The sequence below is a fragment of the Ursus arctos genome, unplaced genomic scaffold (genome assembly GCF_023065955.2).
Source record: "Ursus arctos isolate Adak ecotype North America unplaced genomic scaffold, UrsArc2.0 scaffold_3, whole genome shotgun sequence".
Classification (NCBI taxonomy): Eukaryota; Metazoa; Chordata; class Mammalia; order Carnivora; family Ursidae; genus Ursus; species Ursus arctos.
In genome coordinates, this window is record NW_026622985.1 from 70,631,414 (window position 1) to 70,644,907 (window position 13,494).

The 13,494-nt window shown below is 44.7% G+C and overlaps 1 protein-coding gene across 15 annotated transcripts in view; it reads left to right on the forward strand.

Moving 5' to 3' along the window:
• The window catches only part of ST7 (suppression of tumorigenicity 7), a 231,404-nt gene extending 218,380 nt beyond the window's left edge, over positions 1–13,024 (forward strand). For 7 of the 15 annotated variants that reach the window (XM_048212786.2, XM_044387802.3, XM_026509920.4 and 4 more), the window contains 3 exons: positions 1,986–2,078; positions 4,810–4,949; positions 12,674–13,024. In XM_048212786.2, the coding sequence (XP_048068743.1) occupies positions 1,986–2,078; positions 4,810–4,949; positions 12,674–12,769 (329 nt within the window). In that variant the 3' untranslated portion in view covers positions 12,770–13,024. Of the gene's footprint in view, positions 1–1,985; positions 2,079–4,809; positions 6,869–12,673 lie in introns of those variants that run through there. The other 8 variants (XM_048212785.2, XM_057304162.1, XM_026509903.4 and 5 more) reach the window with 4 other exon arrangements.
• Positions 13,025–13,494: the final 470 nt, after the last annotated feature.

The following is a 13,494-nucleotide window of genomic DNA, read 5'->3' on the forward strand; positions in this document are numbered from 1 at the left end:
CCGGGACAGGAAGCCCAACGGGGGGCTGGATCTCAGGACCCTGGGATCGTGACCTGAGCCGAAGGCAGACAGTTAACTGACTGAGCCACCCAGGGACCCCCTGAACAGATTCTTAATTACACCAGCCCTGTTGCACATAGAGAATCTGGGTTAAACACACACACACACACACACACACACACACACACACACACACACACACAAACTTCCACATAGGTTTTCCCACATTTTTGGGATGGTTTCATAGCAGTCTTCGTTTATGGGAAATGGTATTAAAATCCTGCCATATTGCAGTTTAAATTTAAACACACTACTTCCCAGAAGAGATTTTAGTGTATCCTATAAAGGCACTGAAAGGGGTTTTGGGTTTTTTGTTTTTGTTTTGTTATGTAACATTTGTTCCTTGTCTTGCAAACCTATAGAAGATACTGGTTCCTTCAGTGATCTTTGTGAGTTAACAACCTGTGCCAAGAGCACCCCTTGCTCTTGTCTTAGCGGGCAGAAGTCGTCTTTGTTTGCATGAAAGAAAAGTCTGATTGAGCTAGGATGAGCCTTTCATTTTAAGAAGAGTTAAAGTCTGGGGTGTTTTTAATGTTTTAATCTCTGTTTAAGAGGTTTCTGTTACAAGAGGAAAATTGATAACATTTTTACCTCAGCAAACTGCCAGCAAACTGGCTCTGCTCTAATCCCACGTTTACAGTGATTTATATTCTCCATGGCGATGTGCTGTAACCTCAGAGCGATACCACTGTGGTGTAGATGGACTGCATTCCACATGCTGGAATCACATACATAATGTTTTTACTTTTAAATAATATTCAGACACCAGAATAAATACCATATGTGCACTGATGCTGGTTACAATGGAACCTTGTCATTTCTTGTGAGGGAGAACATTCTTTGTTTCTGATTCCTGTTTGAAATAAGTATGCAAAAGATAAATATGTACATTGACGGCATTTTGAGAAGGCATAGGTAATTACCCAGCTGAGGATGTAGCTCTGATTCCTTGAAATACAGCATTTAAGACTAAAAAGAGATTGTTGTGTGGCCCCCCACCCCTCTTTGACACACATGAAGGCAAGGATTGTTACCTGACATTGCCAGTGTAGGGTCCAGGTTTTATAGTTTATACCCACAGCGTGCTGTAGTTACAGGACATCTGTTGAAGAAAAATTACTCCGTGAGCACTGTGTTCCTAGCGACAGTGAGACTAACATGCTCATGACATCGTAACAGGGGGAGTAGCACACGTGATAATGGAGAGGGATGGATTGATTGGAAAACCATAATTCAGTGTGAGACCTAATGTTAACTAAAGCCGCAAAAGCAGAATTTAGGTGGCCTGACATCATCAAAACACAGATAATCAATCTCTCCAGATCCATTTTCCCCCCACATGATATTGAAGATTGAAAAGTTTCATATAAAGTTTAGAAATACTTCCCGAGTCATGCATTTTTAGATTTTGTTTTTGTCCATCTTGTTTGGAATTCTCATCCACCTAGACGTATTTTTTAACTAGACATGGTAGAATGCCGTTCATATTTGTACATCTGTAACAAGCTCCAGCAAGTCAATCCACATTTGCTTCTTGGGGAAGCATTTCATTCCAGGTTTGTGTTATTACCATCAGTTGAGCTATATTGAATTAGTGCTCATGACATTTTCATAATACTTTATAGATGAGGAAATCCTGGGCATTGAACTGATGGCTTCCCTACTCCTCTGCACCCCATCCCCACCCAGTTTTGTGAGGTTTGCCCAGAATATATAGTGTGAGATTAATGTGTGAGTCATACATCATAATGCATCTCTGACAGTTTATCTGGCACATAACTCAGAGTTTGGGTAACTCTTGCATCCTTTCGGGGAATTACTTGTTGAACTGTTTACCATTATAAAAATGCTCAAAAGCCCCTTTTTGAAATTGAGAAGTTATGAGACAAATATTGAACCTCTAACATATTGTCTCTCATTTTCAGCTTTTCGGATGATCCCTTACCCCTTGGAAAAGGGGCATCTATTTTATCCTTACCCAATCTGTACAGAAACAGCAGATCGAGAGCTGCTTCCATGTAAGTCTCCCCTCTGTGTTCCTCTCTTTGTGCCTGAGTGTGGGGATGGGAAGAGGTGGGAATGATAAATGTTCATAATGTTCCTTGTCTTTTATTACTCTTCTCCCAAACCCTGTCCTTATTTGATAGCCTGTGCATTAAAGTGAGTTCTGTGAGTGGGTCTGGCGTCCTGCTCCTCCAAGTCTCTGCAGCTTCATCAAAGGGAAAGACCTCCAAGCACTGATGTTGAGATGAAGAGGCATCATGTGCTGGTTGGCCTGAGCGCACAGACCACTAGTTTGGAGTGGCTGTTTGTGGGCTGGCCCACCGTGCGTGGTTCTTCCTGCGTCACCCAGCTGGTCAGATGCGGTCCACACAGACTGGAGTGTGAAGCGGAAGCGCTGACTTCAGAGGGTGCTGCAGATGAGTCACGGATGGGAGGGCGGCGCCAGGATGCTGGCATCACTGCCAGAGGCAGAGCTGTGGGCTGGGCGGGCGTGCTCTCTGCGGTGATGCAATGCTCTTGGCCAGAGGGATTTCCCGTGAGCATCTCGTGGGTTGCACGTCGTGAGCCAGTGTGGCATGTGCACAGCACACGTGCAGCCTCAGCACTGTATGCAGCGGAAAGAGGGGAGCCCTGCCCTCGAGAACCTTACGAGCTAGCGGTCTGATAGCCCATGCCACGTGTGGAAAATATGATTCAGTTTACTTAATACGACATTGTTTTGACAAGTCCTGCTAAATAGCTATTATCAAATCGTACTTTATGCAGGAATCATGTTCAGGCTCTTCATGTGGCCCTGACTTAGAACATATTTTTCTCTCTCAGATAATAAGCTCCAAATTTTGGCTATTCTTTCTTTCTTGTCCTCTCTCCTGCCACCTCCTCCCTTTGACTGGCCCCAGTTACATCCTATCTCATAGCCCCGAGGAATAGGGTACGTCTGGAGCCCTGGGTGCATAGTAAATCGTTCAGTGCCAACTTTTTTGAGCCTGTCTTAAATCTCTGGCGTAGTGGAGTCTGGGTGCAGCACGAATTGCTGTCTCAGATTGAAGCAGCAGGAGGCAGCTCCCTTGTCTGTCTGCTAGCCGGAGGCCATGTCCTGTTTGTTACTTAAGGGTCTGGGAGAGCTCAGTGATGTGTTGCTCCTTGCGTGAGTTTTATTGTGAAAAAGGGTCTGGTGCCTCACACTACATTAGATTTGATTTCAGAAATTCCTATTATGGGCCCACACTTTACCTTTGGACTCCCCCTTCAGGGAGATCCTTGTTAAGATTTCTGTTTTTGGTAAGAAAGGCAATTTTCTGAAAAGCACAGTTTTAAGATGTTTTAATTGATTCCAATTAAGTTTCCATGGGAATAGATTCACTCTTAGAACAAGATTACAGCTCTTAAAAGAAACTTTATAGGAATAATCTTTATAAACCTGAAATTGAAAATTATGACTCTCATTTATTTAATTGAATGCAGTGGTCCAGAATCTGATCTCCCCTCAAAATCTTTCGGGGGTTGGGCGTTGACAGCGAGGATGGTGTGGATACAAATAGGGCTGACTGTTTGGAATGCTCCCCGCATTTTGCACGTTCAGAGCCCCCTCGTTGGACATTAGGGCCTGAGTGTGCTTCCACCCTTCCTTTGAATCCTAGCAGGTAGCCACCGGATTCAGGTGTGCAAGCTTGTCTCTGCTTTGTCCTTCCCTGCTCCCTCCGCCCTCAGTCTCAGGCCAAGTGGATCATTGTTTAGGGCTCTAAGTAATGGGAACTGAACGGTGGAGGAAAGGCCTTTAGATCTTGGATTTCCTGAAGAAAATGGAGCACTTGGACCCTTTTGGTTCAAGAGACAGTACTGCTCACAGGCAGTTTCATAGCCCTCGCAGCCAGGGCCCCTGCCGCTGGGGCCGGTCTCTCCTCACGGGCCAGCCCCAGCTCCCCTGGTCAGCACCCCACCTCCCTGGGGGCTCACCGCCATCCCGTGAGCAGAAAGCAGGGAGTCCGCTCTCTTGGTGTTGGTGCCACTTGCCTTTTGGTTTCCCCAAACCAATCATTTAAAACTTGAAAGTTATGAAAGGTGCTCAAAGAGCACCAGTGATTTCTTTTTTTGGTGATTGTTGGAAGTATACTTATCATCAGGAGTCTCCTACAATGGTGCCAGATGACCCCCACGGCCTTGATCTCCAACCTTTGCAGATTGCATTGGCCAGCATGTGAGGTCCTTGCAGAATGTCTATCAGGGTGGCTCCCTGCACTGACATACTTGGAGTGGGCCAGGAAAAAATACAAGATAAGCTAATAACGCCTCATTATAATGATTAAAAAATTACAGGAAGGTCAAAATCTAGAGAAAGGACTTTTCCCCCCAGTATATTTAATTCTGGATTTTCCGGGTTTTGTCCAACGAACACGTATTTTATAATGTGAATAAGGTTTTTGTTTTGTGTTTCCTTTTGAGAAAGCAGTACTATGTATTAGGCAGAGCTGATGTTACTGTTCCCCCACAAATGTGCAAAATCCTCAAATCACCCCTATTGTGCCTCCCATGTAGAGCACTGAAGGTTGACTGTGGGCTCGGCAGAAGCAGATAGGCAGGCCAGAGGCCGGCTCACATGGTGGCACTGGCCCATTCAGGTGCCCTGCCCTTTGCGCTTCCAAGAGGCTTCAGCCACAGCCCGGAAGAGTCCGTCCCACAGACAGAAATGCCCTGAGGACGCATTTCACTCTGACACTCATGTTTCCCTCTGGATCTTCTCCACAGCTTTCCATGAAGTCTCAGTTTACCCAAAGAAGGAGCTTCCTTTCTTCATTCTCTTTACTGCCGGATTGTGTTCCTTCACAGCCATGCTGGCCCTCCTGACACATCAGTTCCCGGAGCTTATGGGGGTCTTCGCAAAAGCTGTGAGTATTTGCCAAGAGGGAGCCTGAGGCCAGGGGCAAGGGAAGCCAAGGAAAGCAGTGTGAGAGAAAGAAAGGAGTGTCGTGTAGAAAAGGATATGCCTGTATCTATCATTTGCTCGCTGTTTAATTTTCATTTTCATCGGCAGAATCAAAAAGTTGAAGGCCAATGAGAAAGTAGGTTGTTCGTTAATGCATGCCTTGCCTCATTTCACCAAAAACAAACAAACAAACAAACAAACAATCCCCAGATTTCAAAAAAGCATGAAGTCTGAAAGGATTAAATAAATAATTAAGGGAATCCTAGCAAATGAAAAATGTGTGGGAAATTATTCCATTTTTTTGTAAGCTGAATGACATTATTTCTAATCTTTAGATATTGTGGGTCTTTCCTTTAATAAAGATGAGATTTACATTTTCAAAGACTTTAAATAGAAAGTATTTTAATGGCTTCAAACTTTTAGCTTGTTTGGGGAATGAGCTGAGAGGGTGTGAAGGGCTTGTAGTTAAAGAAGTACATTAAGAACTTGTATTAAGAAGTATGCAGACACGACATTTAGAATGTGGAAACCCGGTGAGAGTCTTTAAGGAGGGTTGAGGAGAGGAGCTGTAATAAGAGAAGCCGTCTGCACTGACACTTGACACGCAAGGACCACTGCTTCCTTGTTGAAAACCGACCGTTTTCACCTGCACGTGCAGGGGAGGGTAAGTTTACTGATTTTGTCACAGATGGGCTTCAAACAGAAGGAATAAGGAAAAGAGTGTCCGTTGTTTCCCTGGAACTCCATTCTGATTTCAAGGCGAGTGGAGTCAGAAAGGATGATTTCTAACTTGGCTGGGTTGATTTAATCCCTTTCCAGATGATTGACATTTTCTGCTCGGCAGAGCTCAGGGACTGGAATTGCCAGAGTATTTTCATGCGTGTTGAAGATGAACTGGAAATCCCACCGGCACCTCAATCTCAACATTTCCAAAACTGAACTCATCACCCTCCTTCCCCCACCACCAAAACCACCCCTCCTGTATTCCTGACCTCCGCCCATGGCACTGCCGTCTGCCCGGTTACTCAAGCCAGAAACTCAGCAGCCCTTCCGAACTCTCTCTCACTCCCCACATCCTACCTGTCTTGGCCTCCACAGTGTGTCGGGTCTAACCTAAGCCACTAGGCGTTCAGTAAATGTAATTCTCCTCTTCTTACCGTCCTTCTCTCCCCATGGCCTCTCTCTTTCTTAGTTTAGGTCTTGTTTTTTCTTGCTTGGACTCCTCTGCAAGAGTCTTAACTGGTCTCCTTGCATCCAGGTTCATCCCCTGCCAGGCTTTCTCTCATACTGACACAAGAATGATCTTTCCAAATTGCAAGTCTGAGCATGTCACTTCCCTGCTTGAATTTCTCCAGAGGTTTCCCACCGACTTCGGGATAAAGTCTCAGCTTTTAGCCTGGTATGCGAGGCCCTTTACGATCTGGCCTTGCTTGCCTCTTCAGCCTCATCTCTCCCACCTCTTGCACAGACACTGCTCTTAGGCCATAGTGAATTACTCATCACTCTCAGATGCACAGGCTCTTGTACACCCCAGTGCCTTTGCACGTGCTGTTTTTTCTGCATGGAATGCCCTTCCCCATCACCACCCCATCCTGTCCACTCTACTAACTCCTCTTCATTCTTTTATACTCAACTTTCTTTCTGAGTTTCTCCTAAGCTGAGTTAGAGGTCTCTCCTCTGTAACCCCACAGTATTCCATGAATACCTATATTATCACATTTATTGTACCATATTATAATTGTTGAAAACTTGTCTGTCCCCCTTTTAGAATGTGAGCTCCTTGAGAGCAGGACTGTGTCTTCCTTACCTCTGTATCCCCAAAGCTTTGCACAGTGCCTTGCACATAGTAGGTTTTCAATAAATGATTATTAAATAAATAAATGGTAGTGGTTTCTGCAGAAGGAATCAATGTAAAAATCAGATACAGTTTAGCATTTCTCCTCTTTTGTAATTTTAATCATGGACTGTTAGAGTTGAAAGGGACCTTAAACAAATTGCCTTCAACAGTAACGTGATGGAGGTTATCTAGACTCTTCTTGAGTAGTTCGGTGATGGGGAACTCACCTACTTAACATCAAAGCCCATTTCATTGTTGGATCACTCAGAAGTGTTCTTTACATGATATAATCCACCTCCCTCTAATATGCACCTGTTGTTCCTGTTCTGTCCTTCAAAACTATACTCAACAAGTCTCCTCCTTCTTGCAAATTCTTATGACAGCTAATATATTCATGGCCACCTCTAACCTCTAATTGAGTAGAACATCTCAAATTTCCCTAAGTCTTCTGTATATACCATGATTTTTAAACCCAGGATCCCCCATGTTGGATGCTCCCTAGTTTATGGACCTCTACTATTCATTATTATACCCCCAAGCCAAACTCTGAGTAAAAATAGTTGCCAAAATTCTGAATAGATTGGAGTTTAACTTAGTAAAATTTAAAACGGGAATATATTTACATTAGACAATTATTCTTCCTCCTTTAAATGTCCCTCTCTTAAACATTTTTTAAAAGCACTTTTGTCCCCATATGTCATTTCCCCAGTATTCTTCATTAAACAAGCAGATAGCACTTGGTGGGAGTTTCGGATCAGAACAGACCTTTACTGTACATAAAATTCATTTGGCCCCACCACCAGAAATTCAGAATCTTGAGTGTTAGCACCCAGAAATCTGTGTGTTTAACAAGGATTCCAGCAGTTTCTGAGGATGGCGGTTGAGGACTGTATTTGCTTCTGAGAACGCTGGTCCAGAGCAAGCTAAGCATGTGAGCAGCCGCTTGCCAGGACGCGGTGTGCTGCCAGAGCTGTTGAGGTGGTCGCTTTCCAGGCTTCGGAGGCTTCCCCCTGGCTGCACCTTGGAATCCTCTAGGGGGGGCTTCCGAGTGACAAGTGGCTGTCCCCCTTTCCCCCTTGGGGGTGCTGGCTTCAGAGGCCTGGGGTACAGCATGGGCATCTGAGTTTTCAGGCGATTCAGGTGTGCCGCTAGGGCTGGGACTGCCACATTGAATGGAATGACGAACTGCCCGCAACTGCTTTAACCACGGAGGGGCTTGAGAGGAATGGAGGATACGATTGGGTCTTTTCTAGAAAAGGCTCCACTGCCTCCAGGATTTCAGAGAGATGTGTTCATTATGGATCACTTAAAGTTTCCATGGCTTTGGTTTTGAGTCTAGATCAGATGATTGAATAAAATACCAATTTGCCTTATGGCCCTCATAGCTTATACTCTGCCAGGGTGTGGTTGTTTGGTCAGCTACTCCTAATTTCGAAATATAGTTTAGATAAATTTGCTTTTAAACCTCTGTCTGGAAGATCGCATTCATCTTGCCCTTCCTGGAGGTTTAACAGTTTTCAAAATGTCTAGAGAGCCTTCGTGGGGAAGGAAGATGGATGGCCTGAAGGAGACAGGCCCCATCCTGCTCTCCTGCCCACCCTGTCCCCAGAGTCTTCCCCAAGTTTTCACCCCTGTCACTGTGCAGGCCTTTCGAGAAGCCCCCTGCAGGTTATCACCGCCACCCCATAGGCTGCCCACAGCCATTTGCAGCTGGTGAAAATGACTTTCTCCGGCCTGGGGAGATAATGTCCCTGGGATAATGACTTGTAGGAGATGCAGAGAGATTGCACTGCCACCCCCCAGGCCGCGTGCAGCTTGGGAACTCTCCAGTGTGTTTATACGTTGATACGCAACCAGTGAGGAAGCCCACAGCCAAGCGTGAGCCACTGGAAACTAGTAAAATGAGCAGAACTGGCTTTCCCTGCCTAATCTAATCGACCTCAATGACTTAAGACTAACTCTTCCTAGAATGTTTGGTTACCAAGATAAGGTTGCTCATATAAAGAAGTTATCGTTCCAAACCCAGCCCCTCACAGAATGTGGGAAGGTCAGCATTCTGACCCCCTCGGCTTTGAAGGGCTCTGTCTTTCCTCCTCTGATCTCTCTCCTACACGGAGACTGAGCCCCCTGACTTCTGACTCTCGTCTTCACTTATAGGCCTTGACCTCTTTGAAGTCTGATATTGATTACAGTGAAATGTCAATTGTCTGATTGCAATAGGGCACCTGGAACTTATTCAGATAAGCAGAGGCATTTCGAATGGTAACGAAGCATGTTGGGAGCCATGACCTTCTTCTAAGTAATGGTGTTTCAGGAAAAGGAGGACCAGGCGATTGAAGTGTCACTCTCTCTTTTTTATTAGTCCAGTTGCCTTTTCTCACCCTAAGACACTGATTGAATCACGGTGCGTCTTGGACCGTGTGTCTCTGCCCTCTGGACAGAAGTTGTGGACATTGAGATAGATGAGCTGTTCCCGGGCTGCCTGGTGTTGCTCGTTCTGACTTCACTTTTCAGGCAGTACATTTCCCAAGTCTGTAAGTGAAACTGCTGTTTCTCTGTGCATTGGTTGAGTCTCTGGCCAAAAAGCATTGACTGATTTTCAAACGTTCAAAGAAGTGTAAATGAACATCCTAAGCAAGGCACCTCTACCGAACATTTTTTTTATACCTCCTGCTGAAAGCCACTAACCTTTATCTGGTTACTAAATGAGAGGGCTTATCAGCTTCAGATGCCTCCTCGCGTGGTCTGCTTCGTCCCTGTGGGTGAGAGATGAGGAAGAGGATGCAGGGAGAGGTGCTAAGGAGGAATGTAGCTTACTAATAAAAGGTGCACTTCTCAACTTGGGTGCTGCGAGAGACTTAGGATCTTTAGGAAAAGTTCCTGGGGATTCTTTTCCTAATTCTCCCGAGGACAGGACACTCTACATGTGAGGGAGAACAGTACATCGTTGCATATATTAGAGGTGTTAGGACTTACTTCTCTTGTAGAACCTTCCTGAGAAGTGCACGTGAAGTCCAAGGAAGCAGGGCCCACTGTGACTTGTTGGGCAGTATGGGAAGGGGCAACTGCAGACATCAAACAGGGCTGAAGACTCCCCTCTTGATTTTCAGAAGCCTCACTTTTTGTTCTTTTTATGCAAGTCAGGTCAGTGCCCCAAACAAAGCAAACAAACAGGCCTTATTTTGAACCAACTTTGTAACGACCTCTCCATTTATTCTGCTTCTCAAGCTGAGGCTCCCTGATGTCCCCATGTGCAGTGAGGGAAATGCCCAGAATACAGACTTGGAGCAATGCCTTTCATCTACCTGCAGTGGCTCAGGCTAATACTTCAGTAGTTCCTTACCCGCTCCATCACAACTTCAATGGTTCTAAATCTGTTTTAGGTCTAGGTCAAGTCTTTAGGGTATAATAACTTCACCAGCAATATTGCCTTGTTCAATGAGCCCCATCTGACAACCCCTGTCGGAATCTCTGGTTTATCCAGACTACTTCAGCACCTAGCTCCTCTTTATAGAACTAGTATTATAGGCAAATGCTGTGTTTTATGGAGCCTTGGTGGTCTCTGATTACAATCAAAATCTCATAACTAGGATTTTAATAAACAATCTTCTGATAACTAGGATTTTACAAACTCTCTCATAGGCAGCTTGGGCAGTAATTATTCATTCCTGGGCGATAGGGTGAGCATCCCATGTGGTTCTGTGCACACAACAAAGGACAATTTCAGAAGGTTACCAGAAATTGCCACATAGCTAACACCCACTTGACGAAAGAGCCATCCACGTTTGCTCAAGTACTAACCTGCCTATTTCTTAACTCCAAACCCAACCTGGCATTCTGGGCCCTCCCCAGAACTAGAATTCTTCTAGTTACTTTTGAACTATTTAACTATTCCAGCTAAGCTGAATTATTTACTGCCTTCTGATCATACCAGTTACTTTCCCATTTCTGTTCCAGCTGTTTATTGAGCCTGGAGGGCTCACCTGCTTATATTTCTTTCCTTACCATCCTTACCCCAACCATCCATTGTGCTCTATTTCACTTGCCTCATTTTAAGTTTTTCTCGATCCTTCAACAGAATGGATTCTCTCCCTTTTCTGAGCCCTCCTGGTGCTTTCTTTGGGCTTCTATCTTCCATTCTATGATGGTCTGTCTGGTATCAGTACTTTGCGGTGTGGAGGTCTTAGTGGCCACCTATCCCTTCCCCTTGATCCCAGGCTTTGAGCTTCCTAACAATGGGAGTTTTGTTCTAGACTCCTTTATATTTCATCCAACACTTAGGTGCCTTACAGAGTAAATATATTTAATTGATGTAAAAGACACAACATGGGGGAAGGATTCCAAATCTTATACCATCTTGAGTTTTCTTGACTCTAATATCACACTTAATGGTCCAGCTATAATGTGTCACAGACCTTACAATTAGTATTCTACTGGTTCTCTCTCTCTCTCTTTTTTTAAGATTTTAATTTTTTTATTTGACAGAGCATGTGCCCACACAAGCAGGGGGAGGGGCAGAGGGAAAGGGAGAAGCAGGCTCCCTAATGAGCAGGGAGTCCGATGCGGGGCTCGATCCCAGGACCCTAGGATCATGACCTGAACTGAAGGCAGATGTTCAACCGACTGAGCCACTCAGGCGCCCCAATGTTCTACTTGTCCTTAAAAAACAGAAAGAAGGAAAGATTCTGAGGTCAAGCGAATTTTGAAACTTGCCTACCATACCCTTGAAGATCTGAAATCCATAGAACATATGGGGAAACCTGTTTTAACTTCATTAAATATGCTACTACTTTGACCTCAGAACCATGTCCCCCTCTGCATATGTATTTACATACTACACTATACTTCTCTGGGAAATCCTTGGTGGTGTAGACAGTGTTTTGCTGAGAACAAGGGATTAGGACAAGAGACTCCACAGTGTAAGAACCAGGTATTGAACCCTAGCAAGTTAATACTTTGGTTCTGAACAGTACAGACAGAGAGCAAGGAAACCACCCAAACACCTCCCTCTCATGCAGAGCTTCGTTAGGGGACCTCTTCCGCCAGATGCTGGATGATTTGTGGAATAAAGCTAATTCTTCACAAGAACATAATCAGAGCAAATTTGAGATTATGTTACCTGAGTCTCAGGCGAGGTACTTGGCTTTCTTAAAAGGCACAGTTAATGAGCATTTTTCTCTACATGAAAAGCAAAAAGGAGTTTAGAAACCAAATGAAAGAGATCCCAAAGATCTCCTCAGAGCAGCCCTTCTTCAACAAGGACATGTCATCCATGGACTGGCCAGTTTGCTGTCCTCCCCCGGGCTCCCATGATGCACTCCACTAAGCAGGTAGTTCAGAAATGAGCATGGGCGATAGAGGTGTTTGGGACACAATAGGATCCCAAAGCAATTCACAACCATATAACAAACTTGACTTTTTAAAATTGCCTTTTCCCCTTAAAATGAGTTCTATACCCAGCTAGGGAGGCAGGTGGTCTGAAGTGCCAAAATTTTTTAGCTTTTCTGCCTACTTGTCACCCAACTGTCGGTCCCTTTTGATGGCACTAGTCATCTGCATGTACAGCCAGCAGATCCTGAAGACAGATCCAAAGGCCTGGGAACTGTGGGCCAGCTGTCAGGAGTGAAAGGGGCAGTCCGCAGACACTTCTTCCCCTTAGCTGTCGCAGCTGGGGCGGGGGGTGCGGCTGGAATGCAGGTGTGGTCAACAACCTGTGTTTCCTATAACATAAATATAAAATTGTAGCCTTTGAGACTTTGATAATGCCAAGACTTATAGGTTGGAGAGGTTTGTTTTATAGGCTTGAAAGGGATCTCTCCTGACTCTGTGCCTTTCTGGTTTCTTCGCAGTTCCTCAGCACTTTGTTTGCCCCCTTAAACTTTGTCATGGAGAAAGTGGAAAGCATCCTCCCATCCAGCCTGTGGCACCAGCTGACGCGGATCTAGGGAAGCCCACCCGCCCTTCCACTCACCTCACCCAGTGGGCTGCCACCATCTCTTCGTGCCAACTCCTCGTGGACCGCAAGAAAGCATGACTTTGAAAAAGGGAAGCCATTCCGAGATTTTAAATTGTTCATGGACTGTCTGTTCCATATTAAAAGCTGTTTTTGTTGTACAAAATTCATTGATGTTCAGTTCTATTATATTTTGCCTTCAGAAAAGAAAAAAAAATCAAAAATAAACTTTTGTGTATTGCAGCAACCAGTGTGTCTTCTTATGTCTTCCAACCTTTAAAGTGTTGGTGTCCCAAATAAACCTATGGATTTACATTTAATTTACTAAGGACCCAAATCTTCTGAATGCCCCACAATGGTTTTCTTTGCTGATGGGACTCATCTCAGCAGGTCCTTAGAACCCATACAGTCGGGGGCTTGTCTTTGGCTCAAAAGTACCATCTTTTTCAGCCCCAAACTGTTGGTCCTCTTAGGCCAAATGCACAGAAACAGCTTCCACAAAGAATGACAGGAGGCATGAATGAAACAAAATATATGTGCCAGGACAAGTTGTTCCAGTTCAGAGATTCTACTCATTGAATAGAACTCAGTACTGTAGTTTGGTTTTATTTTATGAAAATTCGTTGTGAGAAGAAAACTTTTAACGAGAACCTACAGACCCAATAGTCTGTTGTAGAACCCGACCACTTTTCAACGTTGCCGTTTTTAAAATGTTCT